General features: G+C 44.6%; 1 protein-coding gene across 6 annotated transcripts in view; it reads left to right on the top strand.

Moving 5' to 3' along the window:
* The window catches only part of adgrg6 (adhesion G protein-coupled receptor G6), a 122780-nt gene that overhangs the window by 67155 nt on the left and 31430 nt on the right, over positions 1-24195 (top strand). For all 6 annotated transcript variants that reach the window (XM_072580317.1, XM_072580312.1, XM_072580315.1 and 3 more), the window contains 8 exons: positions 5411-5463; positions 7540-7599; positions 9057-9199; positions 9958-10072; positions 14359-14468; positions 15707-15911; positions 19900-20065; positions 22950-23093. In XM_072580317.1, the coding sequence (XP_072436418.1) occupies positions 5411-5463; positions 7540-7599; positions 9057-9199; positions 9958-10072; positions 14359-14468; positions 15707-15911; positions 19900-20065; positions 22950-23093 (996 nt within the window). The remainder of the gene's footprint in view (positions 1-5410; positions 5464-7539; positions 7600-9056; positions 9200-9957; positions 10073-14358; positions 14469-15706; positions 15912-19899; positions 20066-22949; positions 23094-24195) is intronic.

Below are 24195 nucleotides of genomic sequence, written 5' to 3'. Positions count from 1 at the left end.
CAGCAAGGCCAGTATTTGTTGCTCAACTCTAATGACGCTTGAACTGAGTGTCTCTGTCGGCCATTTCGGAAAGTACTTAAAGAGTTAATCACATTGCCCTGGGCCTGGAGTGACATGTAGGCCAGATCAGGTAAGGATGGCAGATTGCCTTTTTCAAAGGATATTAGAGAACCAAATGGGTTTTGCTAGCATTGATGGTCACCGTCAACAACAAATAAAAACAGAAATGGCTGGAAAAGCTCAGCTGGCCAGGCAGTATCTGTGGAGAGAAGTTAGAGTTAATGTTTCATTTGAGTGATCCTTCATCAGAATGTATTTCTGATGCTACCAGACCTGCTGAGCTTTTCTGGCTACTTCTGTTTTTGTTTCCGATTTACAGCATCGTTATGATGATGTGGGTGTACTGTACTTAAAGAGAGTTAAGCGAGCAGTGACAGCACCAAGTGTTCTCAATAAGACACAATGTGCTCCAGCTACTGGGGTAACTGGTTGCCTGGAAACAACAAAAAACAGATTTGAATTCGACCAAACAGTTTAAATTATACCTGCCTCAAAAAAACTAAACTCCAGCAAAGTTTGAATGTAGTACATCGATGATCTTAAAAACCAGTGACGCAATCCAATGCTTTGGGAGTATAAGACCGGGGAAAATTGAACAGTTGGGGGAGAGAACTGCCAAGCCAGCATGTAGAGACTGCCTGAAAAATAGCTATCTTAAAGGTACCTTTATCGATCAGTAACTTGTGTAGCAGAATCACCAAGAAGAAGAAAAGAAGACAGGAATACAGAGAAGAACAAAAAGCTGCCTGTTTTGAGATAAGAAGTTTTATTTTGTAAGTCTTAATTGGTGGTTTTATTAGACTAGTATTGTAGAATGGACAGTAAATGATAGGTTAGAGGAAGGAGTTATAAATAGTTGCTAGTTAATTATTCTCTGTTATACTTCAAGAAATAAAGTTGTTAATTTTTACTTTAACTAGTTCTTGGCCTATCGAATTTTCACAGGTTACAGCATGGCATATACCTTTTCCGTGTTGCTGGGTTAAGTTGAGCAGGAGGGTTTACCCCGTGTTGTAATGGTTCTTTTGGTTTTAATGGTCACCATGAGTGACTTTATATTTCCAGACTTATTCATTGAACCTGCTTTTGCCCAAAGCATTGGCTAGGGCCCAGGGATTATTAGTGCAATGTCATTCCCACGACACTACCATCTGTCTTTATCACAATTACGTCTGGTTAGAAAAGGGAATATTCATGTGGGTTGAAATAACTTCACAGAGGCCGATATCTCATCACCAAGACCCCCTTTATTTAAACATGGAAAGTCCTTGACACTGATCCAGCTCCTTCAGAGCTAGCTCTCAGAGTGAACAGAACCTCTGTCCCTTATATCTGTCAGCCAGGGCTCCCTGACTGGATCAGGTTAACAGCCTTAATCAGGGAACTCATATTCTATGAGGTCCACCTGGCTGACTTCATTGCAATCAGTTCATGGGTTCCAAATGTGACCTGGACTTGTATGAGAGCCAAGGATAAGGAACAATCTTCCTTGATTGTTTTTTCTTTTTGATCCATTACTTATCCTGCCTTCCCCCTTACAACACTGAAACCCTGACTCCTATGTTACAATGGATAATTATGAGAGTATGGGACCATTTCCCATACAAGGAGCCCAAAGATATGTAACTGCTTAAGCAGTTTGACATGCTTTTCTTTGTGGAACTGAGGACAAACCGTATAAAATATATTGATACTCTAAAACTGAGATGTATAAAATTATGAGGGGCAGAGATAGGAAGGAACCTTTTCCCTGGTGGAGCGATCAATGACTGGAACGGTAGATTTAAAGTGAAGGGTAGGAGGTTGAGAGGAGATGTGAGGAAAATCATTTTCACCCAGAGGATGGTGGGAACCTGGAACTCCCTGCCTCTAAGGTTAGACCATAAGACATAGGAGTGGAAGTAAGGCCATTCGGCCCATCAAATTGGCAGAGGCAGAAACCATAATCACATTTAAGAAATATTTAGATGTGTTCTTGCAATACCAAGGCACACAAGGCTGTGGGCCAAGGACTTGGAAATGGGATTGGAATAGTTAGATGATTATTTTGACTGGCATGGACTTTACCCCTAACTAACACATCCCAAATATTGATTGGAAGCTCTTTAGATCAAGTAGATTGGATGGGGCGGTGTTTGTGCAGTGTGTCCAGGAAGCTTTTCTAACGCAGTATGTAGATTGTCCAACCAGAGGGGAGGCCATATTGGATTTGGTACTCGGTAACGAACCGGGACAAGTGGTGGGCTTGTTAGTGGGTGAACATTTTGGTGATGGCGACCACAATTCTGTCACTTTCACCTTGGTTATGGAGAGGGATAGGTGCACACAACAAGGAAGTTTTTACAATTGGGGGAAGGGAAATTACGATGCTGTAAGACAGGATTTGAGGAGCATACGTTGGGAGCATAGGCTGTCAGGGAAGGATGTGGTGGAAATGTGGGACTTTTTCAAGGAGCAGATACGACGTGTCCTTGATATGTATGTACCGATCAGGCAGGAAAGAAATGGTCGTGTGAGGGAGCCTTGGTTGACGAGGGAGGTTGAATGTCTAGTAAAGAGGAAGAAGGAGGCTTACATAAGGTTGAGGAAACAAGGTTCAGACAGAGCAGTGGAGGGATACAGGATAGCCAGAAGGGACCTGAAGAAAGGGATTAGGAGAGCTAAGAGAGGGCATGAAAAATCCCTGGCGGATAGGATCAAGGATAACCCCAAGGCATTCTATGCGTATGTGAGAAACCTGAGAATGACGAGAACGAGGGTAGGTCCGATCAAGGACAGTGGTGGGAGACTGTGTATTGAGTCGGAAGAGATAGGAGAGGTCTTGAACAAGTACTTCTCTTCAGTATTTACGAACGAGAGGGACTGTATTGTTGAAGAGGAGAGTGTGAAACGGACTGATAAGCTAGAAGAGATATCTGTTAGGAAGGAAGATGTGTTGGACATTTTGAACAACTTGAGGATAGACAAGTCCCCCGGGCCTGACGGGATATATCCTAGGATTATGTGGGAAGCAAGAGAGGAAATTGCAGTACCGTTGGCAATGATCTTCTCGTCTTCACTGGCAACGGGGGTGGTACCAGGGGACTGGAGAGTAGCGAATGTTGTGCCCCTGTTCAAAAAAGGGAATAGGGATAACCCCGGGAATTACAGGCCAGTTAGTCTTACTTCTGTGGTAGGCAAAGTAATGGAAAGGGTACTGAGGGATAGGATTTACGAGTATCTGGAACGGCACTGCTTGATTAGGGACAGCCAGCACGGATTTGTGAAGGATAGGTCTTGCCTTACAAGTCTTATTGAATTCTTCGAGGAGGTGACCAAGCATGTGGATGAGGGTAGAGCAGTGGATGTAGTGTACATGGATTTTAGTAAGGCATTTGATAAGGTTCCCCATGGTAGGCTTATGCGGAAAGTCAGGAGGCATGGGATAGAGGGAAATTTGGCCAATTGGATAGAAAACTGGCTAACCGGTCGAAGTCAGAGAGTGGTGGTAGATGGTAAATATTCAGCATGGAGTCCAGTTACAAGTGGAGTTCCGCAGGGATCAGTTCTGGGCCCTCTGCTGTTTGTAATTTTTATTAATGACTTAGATGAGGGAGTCGAAGGGTGGGTCAGTAAATTTGCAGATGATACAAAGATAGGTGGAGTTGTGGACAGTGAGGAGGGCTGTTGTCGGCTGCAGAGGGACTTAGATATGATGCAGAGCTGGGCTGAGGAGTGGCAGATGGAGTTCAACCCTGCCAAGTGTGAAGTTGTCCATTTTGGAAGAACAAATAAGAATGCGGAATACAGGGTTAATGGTAGGGTTCTTGGTCAGGTGGAGGAACAGAGGGATCTTGGGGTCTATGTACATAGATCTTTGAAGGTTGCCACTCAGGTGGATAGAGTTTGTAAGAAGGCCTATGGAGTATTATCGTTCATTAGCAGAGGGATTGAATTCAAGAGTCGTGAGGTGATGTTGCAGCTGTACAGGACTTTGGTTAGGCCACATTTGGAGTACTGTGTGCAGTTCTGGTCGCCTCACTTTAGGAAAGATGTGGAAGCTTTGGAGAGGGTGCAGAGAAGATTTACCAGGATGTTGCCTGGAATGGAGAGTAGGTCATACGAGGATAGGTTGAGAGTTCTCGGCCTTTTCTCGTTGGAACGGCGAAGGATGAGGGGTGACTTGATAGAGGTTTATAAGATGATCAGAGGAATAGATAGAGTAGACAGTCAGAAACTTTTTCCCCGGGTACAACAGAGTGTTACAAGGGGACATAAATTTAAGGTGAAGGGTGGAAGGTATAGGGGAGATGTCAGGGGTGGGTTCTTCACCCAGAGAGTGGTGGGGGCATGGAATGCACTGCCCGTGGGAGTGGTAGAGTCAGATTCATTGGCGACCTTTAAGCGGCATTTGGATAGGTACATGGATGGGTGCTTAATCTAGGATAGAAGTTCGGCACAACATCGTGGGCCGAAGGGCCTGTTCTGTGCTGTATTGTTCTATGTTCTATGTTCTATGAACATTATAGGCAATTTAGCACAGCCAATCCACCTGACCTGCACATCTTTGGATTGCGGAAGGAAACCGGAGCGCTCTGAGGAAACCCACGCAGACACAAGGAGAATGTACAAACTCCACACAGACAGTCACCCAAGGCTGGAATCAAACTCTGGTCCCTGGCACTGTGAGGCAGCAGTGTCATAGAGTCATAGCCTCATAGTGATATACAGCATGGAAACAGACACTTCGATCCAACCCGTCCATGCTGACCAGATATCCCAACCCAAACTAGTCCCACCTGCCAGCACCCAGCCCATATCCCTCCAAACCCTTCCTATTCATATACCCATCCAAATGCCTCTTAAATGTTGTAATTGTACCAGCCTCCACCACATCCTCTGGCAGCTCATTATACACACACACAGGTCTCTTTTATATCTTTCCCCTCTCACCTTAAACCTATGCCCTCTAGGTTTGAACTCCCCCACATCAGGGAAAAGACTTTGCCTATTTACCCTATCCATGCCCCTCATGATTTTATAAACCTCTATAAGGTCACCCCCCAGTCTCTGACACTCCAGGGAAAACAGCTCCAGCCTGTTCAGCCTCTCCCTATAGCTCAAATCCTCCAACCCTGGCAACATCCTTGTAAATCTTTTCTGAATCATTTCAAGTTTCACAACATCCTTCTGACAGGAAGGAGACCAGAATTGCATGCAAAAGTGGCCCTTTATGATTGTATGGACCTTTACGATTGCATGATCCTTAATGATTGTATGACTGAAATGCATGTTTACGTTGTTGTGCTGCTACAGTCTGGTAATGGATCAGGTTGTGCACTAATTTGCTGCTTTTCCCTTCATGTTTCAGCTCACTGGGTCTTTTCAGAACTGGAATTACACTGTATATGTGGAAAGTGTCAGGTGAGGAGCTGGAAACTTTGCAAACAAAATGGAATCACGCGGGATTGAGACTGATGCCTCCTGTGAACATAGAGAACAAAAGAAACTCAACCAGAAGTTGACTCTTCAGCCCATTGAGCGCATTCTGCCATTCAATATGATCCTGTTTGATTTTGGGTTTCACCTTCACTTTCCCTTTCTATTCCCATATTCTTTGATTGCCTGAGAGATGCAAATCCCAGCCGCAAACTCTTTAAAATTCTTTCCTAGACTGTTGGTGTCCCTGGCGAGTCCATTATTTATTGCCCATTCCTAGTTGCCCAGCAGAAGTGGGTGGTGAGCTGGCTTCCTGAACCTGCCGTCCCCAGGCTTTAGGGAAAACCACAATTGCTGTAAGGTCGGGAATTCCAGGGTTTTGAACCAGCGACACAACAGCAGCAACGTCGTGGATTGTAAGGGAATTTGGTGTTCCCCTATTTCTGCTGCCCCTTTGTTTTTCGAGATGGTGGAGTTCTTGGGTTTGGAAGGTGCTGGCTTTGGAGTCTCCATGAGTTAGTGGCTGAGAGGGTCAGCTAGCTTAGAATGCTGGATGTTGGTTTGCACTGCAAAGTCGTGCCAACAGCATGGGTTCAGTTCCCACACCAGCTGAGGTTACCCTGAAGGACTGTCCTTCTCAACCTCTCCCCTTGCCTGAGGCGTGGTGACCTCAGGTTAACCCATCACCAGTCATCTCTCTTTAATGAAGGAGCAACTCTATTGTCCAGTAAAACCATGGCAACGTTACCTTTATTCCATGATGGAGCATTCCCAACCTTCTTTCCCAACTGTGATTCTGGTATAACACATTGTGTTGACAGCATTCTTAACAGACTTTTGACGCAAAAATCACACGACATTGGGTTATAGTCCAACAGGTTTATTTGAAACCACGAGCTTGCGTTGCCCTGCTCCTACCTAAGGTACCTATCTGAAGAAGGAGCGGGGCTCCAAAAGCACGTGGTTTCAAACAAACCCATTGGACTATAACTCGGTGTCATGTAATTTTTGACTTTGTCTACTCCAGTCCAACACCAGCACCTCCACATCATGGCTGACATCAATGGAGAGAGAAATATAGTTTCAGGTCCAGATGTTGCCAGATCTACTAATGTTCTTCAGGGCCTCCTGATTTTATTTCAGAATTCCAGCATCCAGCGTTCTGCGTTAACTTTTTGTATTGGGAACTGGCAGAAATACTGAAAGAGGTAGGAAGGTGGACTTGGCCATGATCTTGAAATGTGTGGCTTGGAAAAGCGCAGCAGGTCAGGAAGCATCCAGGGAGCAGGAGAATCGACGTTTCTCCTGCTTCTCCTCCTTCTGAAGAAGGGCTCATGCCCGAAACGTCGATTCTCCTGCTCCCTGGATGCTTCCTGACCTGCTGCGCTTTTCCAGCAACACATTTTCAGCTCTGATCTCCAGCATCTGCAGTCCTCACTTTCTCCTTGGCCATGATCTTATCAAATGAATGTGCAGGCTAACTCTTCTGTTCTTATCAGTCCATTCAAATACAGATTCTGTTTTTCATAAACATGGCAATTTATGGAATGGCAGTACACATAAAAACTAGGAGGAGCATTAGATTAGATTACTCAGTGTGGAAACAGGCCCTTCGGCCCAACAAGTCGACACCGCCCCACCTACCCATACCCCTTACCTAACACTACGGCAATTTAGCCTGGCCAATTCACCTGACCTGCATATCTTTGGACTGTGTGAGGAAACCCATGCAGACACGGGGAGAACGTGCAAACTCCATACAGTCAGTCGCCTGAGGCAGGTATTGAACCCAGGTCTCTGGTGCTGTGAGACAGCAGTGCTAACCACTGTGCCACCGTGCCGCTCACTAGGCCAGCAGTAGGCAATTCAGCCCTTTGAGCTTGTCCTGCCATTCAATAGGATTATGGTTGACCATCCAACTCAGTCCCATATTGCCACTTTCTCCTGATAATCTTTAGTTGAAAAATTGCTGTAACAAACCCAATTGCCTTTTTATTTTCTTTCTATCCCACTCAAGAGTTCATGTTTACAAATCAGAATTATTTTCTGTTTACTGGTTAGGATTCTTCAAAACAACAAAACTGTACCTCGCCGCATTTCCAGATCAATTGATTCCACAAGGTAAGAAATAAATGTTCTGCTTTCTATCTTTAGACTGTGTTGTCTTTGTGATTGTAAAACCTTATTAAAAATGCATGCTTACAATAAATCTCAGGTTTCCCAGCACCAAGATCTAAAAATTGAATTAAAACTGAGTCCCCACCTTCGTAATGCACAACACAATGAAAAACACATTACACTTAGTTATGCTTTCTTCCTAACTGTAAGTATTTGCAAAGTGATCTCAATCTATGGGAAGATTTGTCACTGGTCTCGTAATCCAGAATCTCAGGCTAGTGTTCTAGAGACAAGAATCCTGCCATGACAGATGATGAAATTTGCATTTGATTGATAAAAGGAATTTAAGACAATAATAAACTACGCTAATGACAACCATTTAATCAATGTTGATTCCCTAAGAACCCATTTGGTTCACTAAATGCCTGTCAGGGAACATAAATTCTGTCACCTACATCCAGTCCTGACCTGCAGTCCCCACATAATCGACTCTGGGCTGCCATCATAAGTCATTCAGAGACAGTGCTTCAGGACATTTTGATGCATTCTATTCCAATTCAGAAAGCGTCTCCTTTTTGTTTTGAATGTTGTGGAGAAAAATGTGATGTTAACACTTTTCGCCGTTTGCTCATTAAGACAGATGTAAGAATATGGTGTTTCAGAGGAGCTACGTGGGAAAAAGAGACCGGTTGGTTGGCAAGTCAACTCTAGAGGCTGCACATGTTCATAAAGTGGAGGGGCCGGTGTTGGACTGGGGTGGACAAAGTTAGAAATCACACAGCACCAGGTTATAGTCCAACAGGTTCATTTGGAAGCACTAGCTTTTAGTGCAGTGCTCCTTCATCAGGTTGTCCTGCTCCACAACCACCTGATGAAGGAACATCTCTCTGAAAACTAGTGCTTCCAAATAAACCTGTTGGACTATAACCGGGTGTTGTGTGATTTTTAACCGTACTCATAAAGAGAGACCTGTCCACTTCAGGAAAACATAATAAACATATCCAAGCTTTGTGCCTGCCTTGAATTAAACAAAAACATTTGGGAAAATGGTTCCCTGTTTCATTCTCCATGGTAAAGCATTAATCAGTCAAAATCCACTTGCCAACCAATCAGCATCTGTATCTCATGCAGTAGGACCAGTTGCTGTCTTTGATGTTTGGCATTCTTGCACATGTCCTGATGACTGTATTTTGACAAGCTTCAACACCATGTCTCTTTTCTTATCAACTCCTAAGTTGTGTACTAACATGCAAAACCTTATTAAAAATGCATGTATATAACAAGTCTCCAGAGTTCCCAGCATCAAGTTCACAAGAACAGTTCTGAGAATGAACCTAAAGCCATGTGTCACCTTTGTCATGCACAACACTATGAAAAGCACTTTAAACTTAATTATGCATTGTTCCTAACTAGATATTTGATCTCAGTTCCTCTGTTATTGTGTGCTATTTTCTCTTCAGCTATGAATGCGTGGCCATCTTGTATTACAATATTACCAAAAATGTCTACCTTGAAGAAAGGGTAGTGCAAGAGAGGCTGAGAAACACATCTTCAGGCATCGGAAATAACCTTTCCATAGAGTCCATTCAGGTGCAACCTGTAGGTAAGTGAAAAAGTGAGATAATGTCGCGTAACCTGGTCATTGTCTCCAGTGAGAAAATAGATGGAAAAAGCATAGCAGATCAAGCAGCTTCAGAAAAGCATGGGAATTGACGTTTCGGACAGGACCCTTCATCAGGACTGCCCATGACGTTGACTGTCATGCCCTTCTGATGCTGATTGACCTGCTGTGCTTTTTCCAACCTCCACATTTTATCAACTCGTGACTTTCCAGCATCTGCAGTCTTCACTATCTCCAATGAGAGAATAGCCATCGGAGGAATGATGGGCTGAGTGGGTTCAAGGTCAGCCCAGGTTGAAGATTTTTACCCTTGAATAGAGAAGGTGTAGGAGTGGCCCAGCTGTGGCCTTTAAGATAATGACAGAGTTTGATGGGATCGATATAGAGAAGGTGTAAATTAATGCAATAGGCAAGTTAAAAGAAACGTTTGTACCCAGAGAGTGCAGTTTTGTTACCCCCAAAGCATAGTGTTGACAAATAGCACAGCACGTTCCCAGGAGAGTTACAAACAGAAAATATTATATGCTCACTGTAACAAAAGCGTATCATCCTTTGTGCATCCAGATTTCTTGAGATACTTTGGAGTTTCAGCCTGTGATTCTTTAATGACCAAAGTACATGGATTCACAAATCCCTTTTTTCTAAAACATTACTGTTTGTGTATTGCTTCTGTTAATGATGTTAGCCATGAATGTCCCCCTGTGCTAGATACTTCAAGTCACGCTGTTCTTTATCCACAGTGAACTGTTCCTCAGAAGAAAAACCAGCTCAATATATTTGGAAAGCAGCCAGACCAAGGACCACCCAATATCTATCCTGCATCGCAAATCAAGAGCAATATGCAAGCAGAAGCTGGTAGTTAATTAGATTCTTTTATTAAACTATAGATTACAGCGATTTTAAAAAGTGGCAATATTCTGGGGATCTTTTTGAGACCCTCCAACCGCATAACATCAATGTCACCTTCACCAATTTCTTCCTCTCACCTTCCCTCACCTCATAGGAGTTTTCCATCGGCCTCCAAACAGTTCCAGAGATGTAGAGGAAAGGATTACAAAGATGATTCCGGAATAGGAGCGAGAGTAACAGGGTAGTTGTTATGGGGGACTTTAACTTTCCAAATATTGACTGGAAATCCTATCATTTGAGTACTTTAGATGGGTCAGTTTTTGTCCAATATGTGCAGGAGAGTTTCCTGCCAAAGTATGTAGACAGGCCAACAAAGGGCGAGACCATATTGGATTTGGTACTGGGGAATGAACCCAGCCAGGAGTTAGATTAGGAGGTAGGCGAACACTTTGGTGATAGTGACCACAATTTGGTTATGCCTACTTTAGCAATGGAAAGAGATAGGTATATACCACAGGGCAAGAGTTATAGCTGGAGGAAAGGCAATTATGATGCAATTAAGCAAGATTTAGATGGGGAAGGAAACTGCAGGGGATGGGCACAATTGAAATGTGGAGCTTATTTAAGGGACAGCTACTGCTTGTCCTTGATAAGTATGTACATGTCAGGCAGGGAGGAAGTGGTTGAGTGACGGAGCCGTGGGTTACTAAGGAAGTTGAATCTCTTGTCAAGAGGAAGAAGATGGCTTATGTTAGGATGAGATGTGAAGGTTCAGTCAGGGTGCTTTTGAGTTACAAGCTAGCCAGGAAAGACCTAAAGAGAGAACTAGGAAGAGCAAGGAGGGGACATAAGAAGTCATTGGCAGATAGGATGAAGGAAAACCCTAAGGCTTTCTATAGGTATATCTAGAATAAAAGAATGACTAAAGAAAAATTAGGACCAATCAAAGACAGTAGTGGGAAGTTGTGCGTGGAGTTTGAGCAGATAGGAGAAACACTAAATAAATATTTTTCATCAGTATTCACACTGGAAAAAGACAATGTTGTCGAGAAGTCAAGAGTGTGGTGCTGGAAAAGCACAGCAGGTCAGGCAGTATCGGAGGAGCAGGGAAATTGACACTTTGGGCATGAGCCCTTCATCAGACATCAGACCTTCATGATTCCTGATGAAGGGCTGATGCCTGAAACGTTGATTCTCCTGCTCCTCGGATGCTGCCTGACCTGCTGTGCTTTTCCAGCACCACACTCTCGACTCTGATCTCCAGCATCTGCAGTCCTCACTTTCTCCAAATATTGTCAGGGAAAATACTGAGATATAGGCGACTAGAATAGATGGGCAAGGTTTGGGAGAAGATTTGTAGCTCGGGTGCTCGTTGTTGTGGTTCTGTTCGCCGAGCTGGGAATTTGTGTTGCAGACATTTCGTCCCCTGTCTAGGTGACATCCTCAGTGCTTGGGAGCCTCCTGTGAAGTGCTTCTGTGATCTTTCCTCCGGCATTTATAGTGCCACTATAAATGCCGGAGAAAACAGCACAGAAGCGCTTCACAGGAGGCTCCCAAGCACTGAGGATGTCATCTAGACAGGGGACAAAACGTTTGCAAGACAAATTCCCAGCTCGGTGAACAGAACCACGACATAGAATAGATGGGATTGAGGTTCACAAACTGGAGGTGTTAGCAACTCTGGAAAGTGTGAACATAAATAAATCCCCTGGGCCTGATGGGATTTATCTTTAGGATTCCCTGGGAAGCCAGGGAAGAGATTGCCAAGTCATTGGCTTTGATCTTTATGTTGTCATTGTCTACAGGAATAGTGCCAGAAGACTGGAGGATAGCAAATGTTGCCCACTTATTCAAGAATGGGAGGAGAGACAACCCTGATCATTACAGACCAGGGAGCCTGACTTTGGTTCTGGGTAAAGTGTTAGAAAAGCTTATAAAAGATACGATTTATAATCATCAAGAAAGGAATTAGTTGATTAGGGATAGTCAACATGGTTTTGTGAAGGGTAGGTCATGTCTCACAAACCTTACAGAGTTCTTTGAGAAGGTGATCAAACAGGTGGATGAGGGTAAAGTGGTTGATATGGTGTATATGGATTTCAGTAAGGTGTTTGATAAGGTTTCCCACAGTAGGCTATTGCACAAAATACAGAGACATTGAATTGAGGGTGATTAAGCGGTTTGGATCAGAAATTGGCAAGCTGAAAGAAGACAGAGGGTTGTAGTTGATGGGAAATGATCATCCTGGAATTCAGTTACTCGTGGTGTATAGCAAGGATCTGTTTTGAGGCCACTGCTGATTGTCATTTTTATAAATGACCTAGATAGATTAGTTAACGTACGGATGACACGCACAGTGGAGTTGTGGACAGTGTTGAAGGATGTTGCAGGTTGCAGAGGGACATAGATAAGCTGCAGAGCTGGGCTGAGAGATGGCAAATGGAGTTTAATGTGGAAAAGTGTGAGGTGATTCACTTTGAAAGGAGTAACAGGAATGCAGAACCCTGGGCGAATGGTAAGATTCTTGGTACTGTAGATGAGCAGAGAGATCTCGGTGTCCATGTATACAGATCCCTGAAAGTTGCCATCGAGGTTGATAGGGTTGTTAAGAAGGCATACGTTGTGTTAACTTTATTGGTAGAGGGAGATTGAGTTTCAGAGCCACGAGGTCATGCTGCAGCTGTACAACACACTGGTAAGGCCGCACCTGGAGTATTGCGTACAGTTCTGGTCACCGCATTATAGGAAGGATATGGAAGCTTTGGAAAGGATTCAGAGGAGTTTTACTAGGATGTTGCCTGGTATGAATGCAGGGTCTTATGAGGAAAGGCTGAGGGACTTAGAGAGAAGAAGGTTAAGAGGTGACTTATTGAGACATATAAGATAATCAGAGGGTTAGATAGGGTGGACAGTGAGAGCCTTTTTCCTCGGATGGTGATGGCTAGCACAAGGGGACATAGCTTTAAATTGAGGGTTGGTAGATGTAGGACAGATGTCAGAGGTAGTTTCTTTACTCAGAGAGTAGTAGGGGCATGGAATGCCCTGCCTGCAACAGTAGTAGACTCGCCAACTTTAAGGGCATTTAAATCATCATTGAATAACATATGGATGGAAATGGACTAGTATAGGTTAGATAGGCTTCAGATTGGTTCCACAGGTCAGCACAACATTGAGGGCTGAAGGGCCTGTACTGTGCTCTAATGCTCTAATGTTCTATGTTCTACGATCCCAGATCCAACCGTCCAACTCGGTTCAGCCCTCTTAAGCTGTCCTAGGATCAGGTCAGCTTTGCATTTCTACAAATGACATTCTAACTCATCTAGTCTGAACCATCTTACAGAATCCAGGAGTTTGTTGAGATTGGTTTTCTTTCTCAATTCGTCCATTTCCAATTATTGGAAAGCCTTTCAGTGAAATGCCTCCAGGTTTTTGTTCCCAAGCCTCTTATTTCTGAAAGAGGTGGCTTCAGTTTATGTGGTTGATGATATGAGGAGATGGTGGTAATCCCATGTGTCTGCTGCCCTTGTCCTTCTTGACGGTAAGAATTGTAGGTTTGGACGGTGGTGTTGAAGGAGCCTTGGTGAGTGGCTACAGTGCATCTAGTAGCTCATACACACTGCTGTCTCTACACATCAGAGATGGAGGAAGTACATTCTAAAGGTCTTAGATGAAGCACCAGTCAAGTGGGCTACTTTGTCCTGAATGTTGGAAAACTGTAGAGTGTTGTTTGGAGCTGTCTTCATCCAAGCAAGAGGAGTGTACTCCATTAGACTCCAGACTTGTGCCTAGCCGATGGTGGACAGGCTTTGAGGAATTGGGACATGAGCTCCTTGCAGAGTTCCCAGCCTCTGCCTTGCTCTTTTAACTACCTTATTACCTGCCTGTGCCTGTGTCAACTCAACAAAATCAGTGACAACCATTTGTGGGTTCAGTTCTTCAGGCCATGCCTTGATTGATCAGACTCAACCTATTTGGTTTAAAGAGTAAACAAATCCTGGCGGTTAACTGTCAATCAACATTAATGTGTGCATACTCCATGGCAACACCTCTACTAATCAGAGTACATTTCCCAAGAATCAGGACTCTTCTCTTATGCAGAATAAATGGCTTTCTCCTCGAATTGGTATTCTTGCAAGTTGTCCTGATGAGGAAGATGAGAGGTTTTGACAAACTGACTTTTTAAAGCAATACTCAAGTTCTGAAGCACTTTTTCAATTTATTGTTTTGACTTGTTGGCTAGTTTCTTCGGGATTTGTATACATGGAGTTATATTTTCCTTCTGGTCTGTCCAGCCTTTTAAACATGCAGAACTACACATCTTTCTGGGAACCGCCTGACCTGAGAAACTGTTCGCTGGTTACAAACAACAGCACCTTGGAAAACCTTCCACCTGTTTCCGCAGGTAATTATTACGGGATTCGGCTTCTTCAGGAAGAGTCTTGTTCACAACAAGAAAGGGCAGGAAGATCCCATGTGGATCTGTGGTGGGCCCATTGATAGTGTAAGATTGGGTCAGGGAGGATTACTATTGAGAGACCAATGCGACCATGGGCAGGATTAATCTAAATAGTGCAGCTCCGATGGTTAAATAGTGTCCATTTTTTCCCCTTCCTTCTTACACAGGATGTGAGTATTGTTGGCAAGAACTATTATTCCTCCCCATCCCCAATTCCCCTTGGTTTATTTGAGCCCTTTCAGAATTGTCAGTGAGTTCTCGGGATGTGATCAAGAGATCATGTTTGCCTCAGAACAAGAAGAGTTTCTGAAAATTCAATATCATTGGACCCTCTATTATCCAGCAATAATTCCCCATCATTGTCCATTCCCCAACATTTCCATTCATCACCAATTGTTAACAGTGACCAACTTGTATTATGGTCAAGGATGATTGCTTCAATAATGATGCTGATGAAGTTCCTGTAGTCATGTTGTACACAGACTCTATGCCAGATACATCAGAGTACCACATCAGAGTGCTCACACTGTGATACATACTCTTCCATGAGGGTAGGTACGTACAAACAGAGGCTTGGTTAGCTTGGATGGCTGGTTAGCAATGCAGAGTGATGCCAGCATCAGGGGTTCAATTGCTGTAAGGTTATTGTGAAGGACTCTCCTTCTGAACCTCTTCCCTCACCTGATGCATGATGACTGTCAGCTTAAACATACCACTAGTTCATAAGATGTAGGAGCAGAATTAGGCCATTTGGCCTATTTGAATCTGCTCTGCCATTCAGTCAGGGCTGATATGCTTCTCACCCCCATTTTCCTGCCTTCTCTCCATATTCCTTCGACCCATTACCAACTAAAAATCTGTCTAACTCCTCCTTACATGCACCAGTGGTCTCTCTCTAATGGGAGTGGCCACGATGACCTTCTGGGACTATGGTGCTTTTGCCTTATACATAGAAACTGCACCAGAGGTTTATCTGAACAGACGGATTAAAACAATCTACACGCATGCAGCATGTTGAAGTGCTCACATGAACCTTGCACAGATTTGCAAAGATTTCAATGTGCAGCTTGTTACTGTGGTCCAGCTGCATTCGAGATGTGTTCCAGAATCCGGTGCTGTCCCTCATCTGCTGCTGCTCAGCTATGGTCTCCTTTAACCCTTTCTTCCTTGATCACCCCCTGCAGACAACGCGGCAGAGGTGGCCAGTCAGCTCCTCGATTTCTCCGCGGATGGGAATCTTACCCAGGACCAAGTGGTTAAGCTGGTGGAAACTCTGAATCAGATTGTGATCGTGTCGGACATCAACTCCACATTGGCATCCACAGTGCTGTCAGTTCTGTCCAATATTCTTTCAAGCTCAGATGAGGCACTGGCCACATCTTCCCAAGTGTAAGTACTCACTCTGGGAAGTGCAATCTATCGATCTGTACTCGTGTCTTTCCAGTGGGAACTGTTTGTCCCCGTGCCTCTTCTGGCTGAGAAGCTGCAGGAGATATGACCAACCCCAGCATGGCCCGATTTGATTCCTTCCCATTGTTGGAATTTTCTTGTCCTCTTTAGTTTCCTGCTGTGAACCTGTGCATAGCAAATCTAGAGTGGCAGCAATGGGATCAAAACTGAGTGACTTGTTCAGTGCTGTCATGCTGGCTAAAGGATGAATATTTCCCAGGACAAAGTTAAAAATCACACAACACCAGGTTATAGTCCAACAGGTTTATTTGGAAGCACTAGCTTTCGGAGCACTCTCCTTCATCAGGTGGTTGTGATCATATGACACAGAATGTATAGCAAAAGGGTTACAGTGTCATGGAGTTGTAATGATATATTAAACGACTTTAGTTAAAAATCACACAACACCAGGTTAAGGTCCATCAGGTTTAATTGGAAGCACTAGCTTTTGGAGTGATGCTCCTTCATCAGGTGGTAGTGGAGGGCTCCATCCTAACACACAGAATTTATAGCAAAAAATTTACAGTGTGATGTAACTGAAATTATACATTAAAAAATTGATTGTCTGTTAAGCCTTTCATTTGTTAGAATACAGTGATAGACATGAAAGAAGTGAAACTATCACTGTATTCTAACAGATGAAAGGCTTAACAGAAATCAATTTTTCAATGTATAATTTCAGTTACATCACACTGTAAATTTTTGCTATAAATTGTGTGTTAGGATTGAGCCCTCCACTACCACCTGATGAAGGAGCGTCGCTCCAAAAGCTAGTGCTTCCAATTAAACCTGTTGGACTACAACCTGGTGTTGTGTGATTTTTAACTTTGTACACCCCAGTCCAACACCGGCATCTCCAAATCATCACCAGGTTATAGTTCTCAAACAAATTTAGATTAAGTCTTTCATCTTTTAGAATGGGATATGGTGGTTTCGGTTCTTTAATATGTAAATCCCAGAATTACATTCTCAAGGTGGTGTCAGTTTATCTAATAATAGGCGTCATTGCAGCTCAGACAATGCATTAAATGTGTGAAGGTAATGTCTGTACCAATGTTGAGTCAATTCTATTCCGAAAGTGGGGCTTACAGAATCTGACATGGATTTATGCTGTTATTGAGCATAATCAAATGTAATTCTGCAAATACAAATTCACCCCATAAACATATATGTGTGTGCATGCAGGAGAGACAGAGTGAGAGTGTGCATGTGGGTGTGAGTGCATGTGAAAAAGTGTTTGTGTAAGCATCAAGTACGTGTGTTAGTGTGATGGGGTATAAACCAGTGAGGGTGCGCGTGTGTGGGGTGAGTGCAAGAGTGCGTATGAGAGAGAGCTTGTGAATGAGAGAGGATCTGTGTGAGCGTGTGAGTACGTAGGAGTGTGTGTGTGTTTGTCTGTCTGTCTGTGTGTTGTATGGGGGTCATTGTGTTGTGTTTGTGTGTGTGTGTCTGTGTCGTCTCCCTATAGCCATTCCCAATGGACAAGCCCTACAGGTACACAGGATCTGTTCAGATGAGGAGTGCTCAAGGTTGCCCTCATAAGAACAGGGTATGATGCTCAACTCATCGACCGCCAGTTCCGACATGCCACAGCAAGGAACCGTAATGACCTCCTCAGGACACAAGACACATGCTGCAACCGACAGGGTACCTTTCGTTGTCCAGTGCTTCCCAGGAGCCAAACACTACGCCATGTTCTTCACGGCCTGCAATATGTTATCAATGAGGATGAACACCTTGTTAAGACCTTCCCCAGGCATACACTGCTCATCTTTAAACAAGCATCAAAACTCAAACAGATCATTGTTCGCAGCAAACTGCCCGACTTTCAGGCCAATACCATACAACCTTGTCACGGTAGATGCTGTAAGATGTGTCAGAGTGTCGACATGGATACCATCATTACACATGGGGACACCTCCCATTATATATGCAGCAGGTACTCATGTGACTCAGCTAATGTTGTCATACTCTGTAGGCAGGGAGACTTAGCGAAACTGAACAGATGCCAAGACAATGGATGAATGGGCACCACGCAATGATCACCAGACAGGAGTGTTCCCTCCCAGCCAGGGAACGCTTCAGCGGTCCGGGACATTTAACCTTGGACCTTCGGGTGAACATTCTCCAAGGTGGACTTTGGGACAGGCAACAATGCAAAGTGGTCGAGCAGAGGCTGATAGCCAACTTCAGTACCCAGGGGATGGCCTCAACTGGGACCTTGGGTTCATGTCACACTACAGGTGACCCCCTGCGCTATACACTCACTCTCACACACATACAAACGTAAAAACACACACACACACTCCTACATACTCTCACACTCACAAAGACCCTCACTCATTCACAACGTCTCTATTACGCACATACATACACCCCACGCACCCACCCCCACGCACGCATCCTCTCACTGGCTTATACCCCATCATACTCTCACACATACTTGACCAAGCTTACACACACTTTTTCACATGCTTACAGTCACATGCACACACCCACTCTGTCTTTCTCCTGCATGCACACACATATATTTATGGGGTGAATTTGTATTTGCAGAATTACATTTGATTTTGCTCAATAACTGCATAAATCCATGTCAGATTCTGTAAGCCCCACTTTCGGAATAGAATTGACTCAACATTGGTACAGACATTACCTTCACACATTTAATGCATTGTCTGAGCTGCAATGACACCTATTATTAGATAAACTGACACCACCTTGAGAATGTAATTCTGGGATTTACACATTAAAGAACTGAAACCACCATATCCCATTCGAAAAGATGAATGACGTAATCTAAATTTGTTTGAGAACTATAACCTGGTGTTGTGTGATTTTTAACTAAAGTTGTTTAATACAACTCCATGGCACTGTAACCCTTTTGCTATACATTCTGTGTCGTATGATCACAACCACCTGGTGAAGGAGCGTCGCTCCGAAAGCTAGTGCTTCCAAATAAACCTGTTGGACTATAACCCGGTGTTGTATGATTTTTAACTTTGTCCACCCCAGTCCAACACCGGCATCTCCAAATTATATTTCCCAGGAGTTGGGGAGGAACTAACCCCCCATCCCAACCCCCCCCCACGCCTCCCTTCCCCCTCCCCCACTGTCACCATCAGACTCTGAAAGTACAATGGATTTTGTTACTTATCTGAGAGGACAGGCAGGAGCCCTCCCTTACCATTCATGTCCCAACACAGTTTACATAAAGTGAAGTGCAGGTGACTGGAAGTCCATCAGCCAATGTATCCACAGCAAGCTCTCACAAACCGCAGGGAAGGAACTGACTGGGTCATCTGCCTCAGTCATGTTGGCTCCAAGATAAATATTGGAGGGTACACTGGCTGAGAGCTGCGCTCTAATTTATTGAAATGATGCCTTTATAATCTTACGAGCCCACCAGAGGGGGCAATATCAGAAAGATATTGTCTCTGCCAGTACAGCACTGGCACAGCACCTCACTAAGAATGCCTGCTCGCTCCTCGTCCTTAAATCTCCAGGCAGGGACTGCAATGCACTGTCCATCCAACTGAGGCTATATCCTAAACGCAACCCTCATCACATTTCTGCCTTACGATTTATAAGGCCATGATATGTAGGCCATTCAGCCCATCGAGTCTGCTCTGCCATTCACTGAGGTCATGGCTGATCAGATTATCCTCCCTTCCACTTTTGCACACCCACTCCTGATTAAACATCTGTCTCTCACAATCTTGAAAACACTTAATGACTCAGACTCAACAGCCCTCTGTGGTCACGAATTCCACAGATTCGCAGCCCTCTGACAGAAGCAATCCCTCCTCAGCTCTGCCCCTCCTCTGTCCCCCCCCTTACTCTAACATGATGCCCTCTGGTCATAAGGGGCCCCCCAAGCTGTTCACAGTGTTGCAGTTGCGGCCTGACTAGTTTTTTTATTGTACAGAGCTTTGAGGACCCTAGATGCATTGACGGTCAAGATGATCTTCAGTGGGTCATCAGTGAGTATCAGCAAACGAAACGTAGCCATTGGGATCTCTGCTGTCAACTCCACAAATTACACTGGCACTTCCTTCACCGTGGGATCTCAGAATGGAGACTCGGAGCTCGAGGTAAGGCACTGTGACCGGAACAGGCAATATGATGTTGCCAGGGTTTGAGCTACCCTGCGAGCGGCTGGAATTGGCTGGGGCTATTTTCCCTGGAGCGTTGGAGGCTGAGCGGTGACCTCCTAGAGGTTTGTATAAAATCGTAAAGGGTGTGGATGGGGTAAATAGACAAGGTCTTTTCCCTGGGGTGGGGGAGTCCAGAACTAGAGGGCATAGGTTTAGGGTGAGAAGGGAAAAGTTTGCAAGGGACCTAAAGGGCAACTTTTTCATGCAGAGGGTGGTACGGGTATGGAATGAGCTGCCAGAGGAAGTGGTGGAGTCTGGTACAATTACAGCATTTAACAGACATTTGGATGGGTACATGAATAGGAAGGGTATAGAGGGATATGGGCCATGTGCTGGCAAATGGGACTAAATTAGGTTGGGATATTTGGTCAGCATGGACGAGTTAGACTGAAGTGGCTGTTTTCGTGATGTACATGTCTATGACGCTATGTGGAGGACATCGCTCATTGCAAACATTTATTTTAAATTCAATGGAAGCCAATGTTTATCACCCATTAGGCCATTTGAGAGAGTAGGTAAATGTCAGTATCATTGCTGGGAGGAGATTCGAGCAGCATATTGGCTCAGTGGATAGTACTGCTGCCTCACAGTGCCGGGGACTCGGGTTTGATTCCAGCCTCAGGCAACTGTCTATGTGAAGCTTGTACGTTCTCCCTGTGTCTGCGTGAGTTTCCTCCCACGGTTCAAAGATGTACAGGTTAGGTGGATTTACTATGTTGAATTTCCCACAGTGTCCAGGAATGTGCAGGCTAAATTCATTGGCCATGATAAATATGAACTAATGCGCACAGGGAGGGGGTCTGGGTCTGGCTGGGATGCCTCTTGGAGGTTTGCTGCAGACTTGATGGACCGAATGGTCTCTTTCTGCACGGTAGGGCTTCTATGATAAAAGGATTTCTTCACTCAGAGAGTTAGAGATCTGTGGAATACCCATCTCGAGGGGACTGGGTTGATCAATCTCGTTAGGACTGGGTTAGGTAGAACGTTGGATGGACAATCAAGTCAGACGTCATGGGAGAGTGGGGAAATAGGCAAGAAAAGGGAATGGAGGCCACAGCCAGATCAGCTGTAACTTTATTGAAGAGTGGAACAGACTTGAGGGGCCGAATGGCCTACTCCTGTTCCTAATTCTTGTTTTATGTGGGCATAGAGTCACATGTAGGCCACACCAGATAAGGTTGGCAGATTTCCTTCCCTAAAGAATATTAGTGAACCATATGGATGCTGATTACCATCTGATTGGTTAAGGTAGTTATTGTTGAGTATCATGTTATTTTTGTCTTTGATTATTTGAATTTAACTTCCCTAGCTGCTTTGGGTGAGATTTTAAATCCCATCATTGAACTATTTTTTCATAGTGTTTGGAGTATCAACATCACAATATTTGGACAGGATGTTGGTGAGGCCACTTCTGGAGAACTGTGTATAGTTCTGGTCGCCCTGCTATAAGAGGGATATTATCAAACTGGAGAAAGTGCAGAGAATACTTACCAGGATGTTACCAGAACTTGAGGGCTTGAGACAAAGGGAAAAGCTGGATAGCTGGGACTTCTTTCCCTGGAGTGCAGGAGGTTGAGGGTTGACCTTATCGAGGTTTATGTTATCCTGAGGGGTACAGATAAGGTGAGCAGTAATGGTCTTTTCCCTAGGGTGGGGGAGTTCAAAACCTGGAGGGCATATTTTTACAGGGTGAGAAGAAAGGTTTAAAAGGGACCCGAGGGGCAACTATTTCACACTGTGGGTGCCTCATACATAGAGTCAGAGAGTCATAGAGATGTACAGCATGGAAACAGACCCTTCGGTCCAACCCATCCACGCTGACCAGACATCCCAACCCAATCTAGTGCCAGCACCCGGCCTGTATCCTTCCAAACCCTTCCTATTCATATACCCATCCAAATGCCTCTTAAATGTTGCAATTGTACCAGCCTCCACCACATCCTCTGGCAGCTCATTCCAGACACTAACCACCCTCTGTGTGAAAAGGATGCCCCTGAGGTCTCTTTTATATCTTTCCCCTCTCACCCTAAATCTATGCCCTCTAGTTCTGGACTTCCTGACCCCAGGGAAAAGATTTTGCCTATTTACCCTGTCCATGCCCCTTATAATTTTATAAACCTCTATAAGGTCACCCCTCAGCCTCTGACACTATAAGGAAAACAGCCCCAGCCTGTTCAGCCTCTCCCTATAGATCAAATCCTCCAACCCTGGCAACATCCTTGCAAATCATTTCTGAACCCTTTCAAGTTTCGCAACATCTTTCCGACAGGAAGGAGACCAGAATTGCACACAATATTCCAACAGTGGCCTAACCAATGTGCTGTACAGCCGCATGGTTATAACATGTAAAAGATATTTTGGACAGGTACATAAATATGAGAGATTTGGAGGAATATGAGCCAAACGCAGATAAGTAGGATTAGTTTAATTTGGGAAATGTGGTTGACATGGACGAGATGGACCAAAGAGCCTGTTTCTGTGCTGTATGACTCTACGACCAGAGTATGCATGCTTCAGGAATGTCTCTGTCATGATCGGTATAATCATATAATAGGTGCAGTGGTAGTGCCCCTCCTTGTGAGGCAGAAGGCCCAGGTTCAAGTCACACCTGCTGCAGAGGTGTCAGAACATAACTGGACAGATTGACTGAAAGTACCGATTGTAACCTGGCTGCTCTCCCCCCTTGATGTGTGTCCCCTCTGTGAGTGGTGGGTGGGGGGGGAGGAGGTGGGAGAGGACTGGGGGTGATTGATGAGATTACATGCTCTGAACCCCTCTGTTGTTGCAGTATGATTAATGCCCCCACCCTTCTTGTCCGCAGCCGAATTTTGACGGGGATCCACATGGTGAAGCCCTGGCAGGGATCACGTTACCAACAGGCCTTTTCGAGCATCTGACAACCGATGAGCTCAGTATGGTGTCGAGGATTCAGTTTGCTTTCTTCAGTAAAACAGGACTCTTTCAGGTAAGCGAGCCACATTCGGCATGTCCACCTGACGAATGTCGTGCATGAAGATAGACTTCCAAAGCTCCCCCTCCCTTGCCACTATAACTTCATCTCCAATTCTCACCCCCTCCTCCACCTTTCCTGCCATTGCCTTACATTGTATCCTGGCGGGTGACATTGATACAGTTACCCATCCGGCCTCTCACCCATGGAACCAGTGGACAGGTTGGCGCTAGTGTTTGCCAAGCTTTTGACACATTAGAGGCAGTGCAGCAGAGGCCTATGCAATGGGACAGGGGCACTGGATAGAAATCAGGAGCAGGGCCCCTGCCTCATGTCATTTTCTATCCCTTGGAACACAGAGAGATACATATGAACAACAAATTAGGAGCAGAAGTGGCCCTTTGGCCCCTTGAGTCTGCTGTTTTGACACAATGCCACACGTGAGGCTGCTGAATAAGTTAAGAGGCCTACGGTGTTAGGAGCATGGATAGAGGATTGGCAGAGAGTAGGGATCAAGGGTCTTTTTTCAGGATGGCAGCCGGTGAGTGGAGTTCCACAGGAATCTGTGATGGGACCACAACTATTCACATGATACATTAACGATCTGGACAAAGGAATTGCGGGTGTTGCTATTAGGTTTGTAGATGACACAAAGATTGGAGGAGCAGGTAGCGTTGAGGAAGTGGGAAGGCTGCAGAAGGACTTGGGCAGACTAGCAATGCGTCAAAGAAATGGCAGATGGAATACAATGTGGGGAAGTTTGAGGTTATACACTTCAGTAGGAAGAATAGAGGCATTTTCTAAATGAGGAAAGGATTCAGAAATCTGAAGCACAAAGGGAGTTAGGAGCCCTAGTTCAGAATTCTTTTAAGGTTAACATTCAGGTTCAGTTGGCAGTTAGGAAGGAAAATACAATATAAGCGTTCATTTCAAAATGACTAGAGTTCAAGACACAGCTGTACTGCTGAGGCTAAATAAAGCTCTGGTCAGACTACATTTGGAACTTTGTGAGCAGTTTTGGGACCCATATCTATGGATATGTTGATGTTGGAGACAATCCAGAGGAGGTTTACAAGAATGATCTCGGGATGAAGGGCTTGTCACATGAGGAGTGGTT

This window comes from Chiloscyllium punctatum, chromosome 11 (genome assembly GCF_047496795.1).
Source record: "Chiloscyllium punctatum isolate Juve2018m chromosome 11, sChiPun1.3, whole genome shotgun sequence".
In the NCBI taxonomy this organism is placed as follows: domain Eukaryota; kingdom Metazoa; phylum Chordata; class Chondrichthyes; order Orectolobiformes; family Hemiscylliidae; genus Chiloscyllium; species Chiloscyllium punctatum.
Note: the sequence above shows the minus strand (reverse complement) of the source record. Positions and strands in the feature narration are given on the sequence as shown.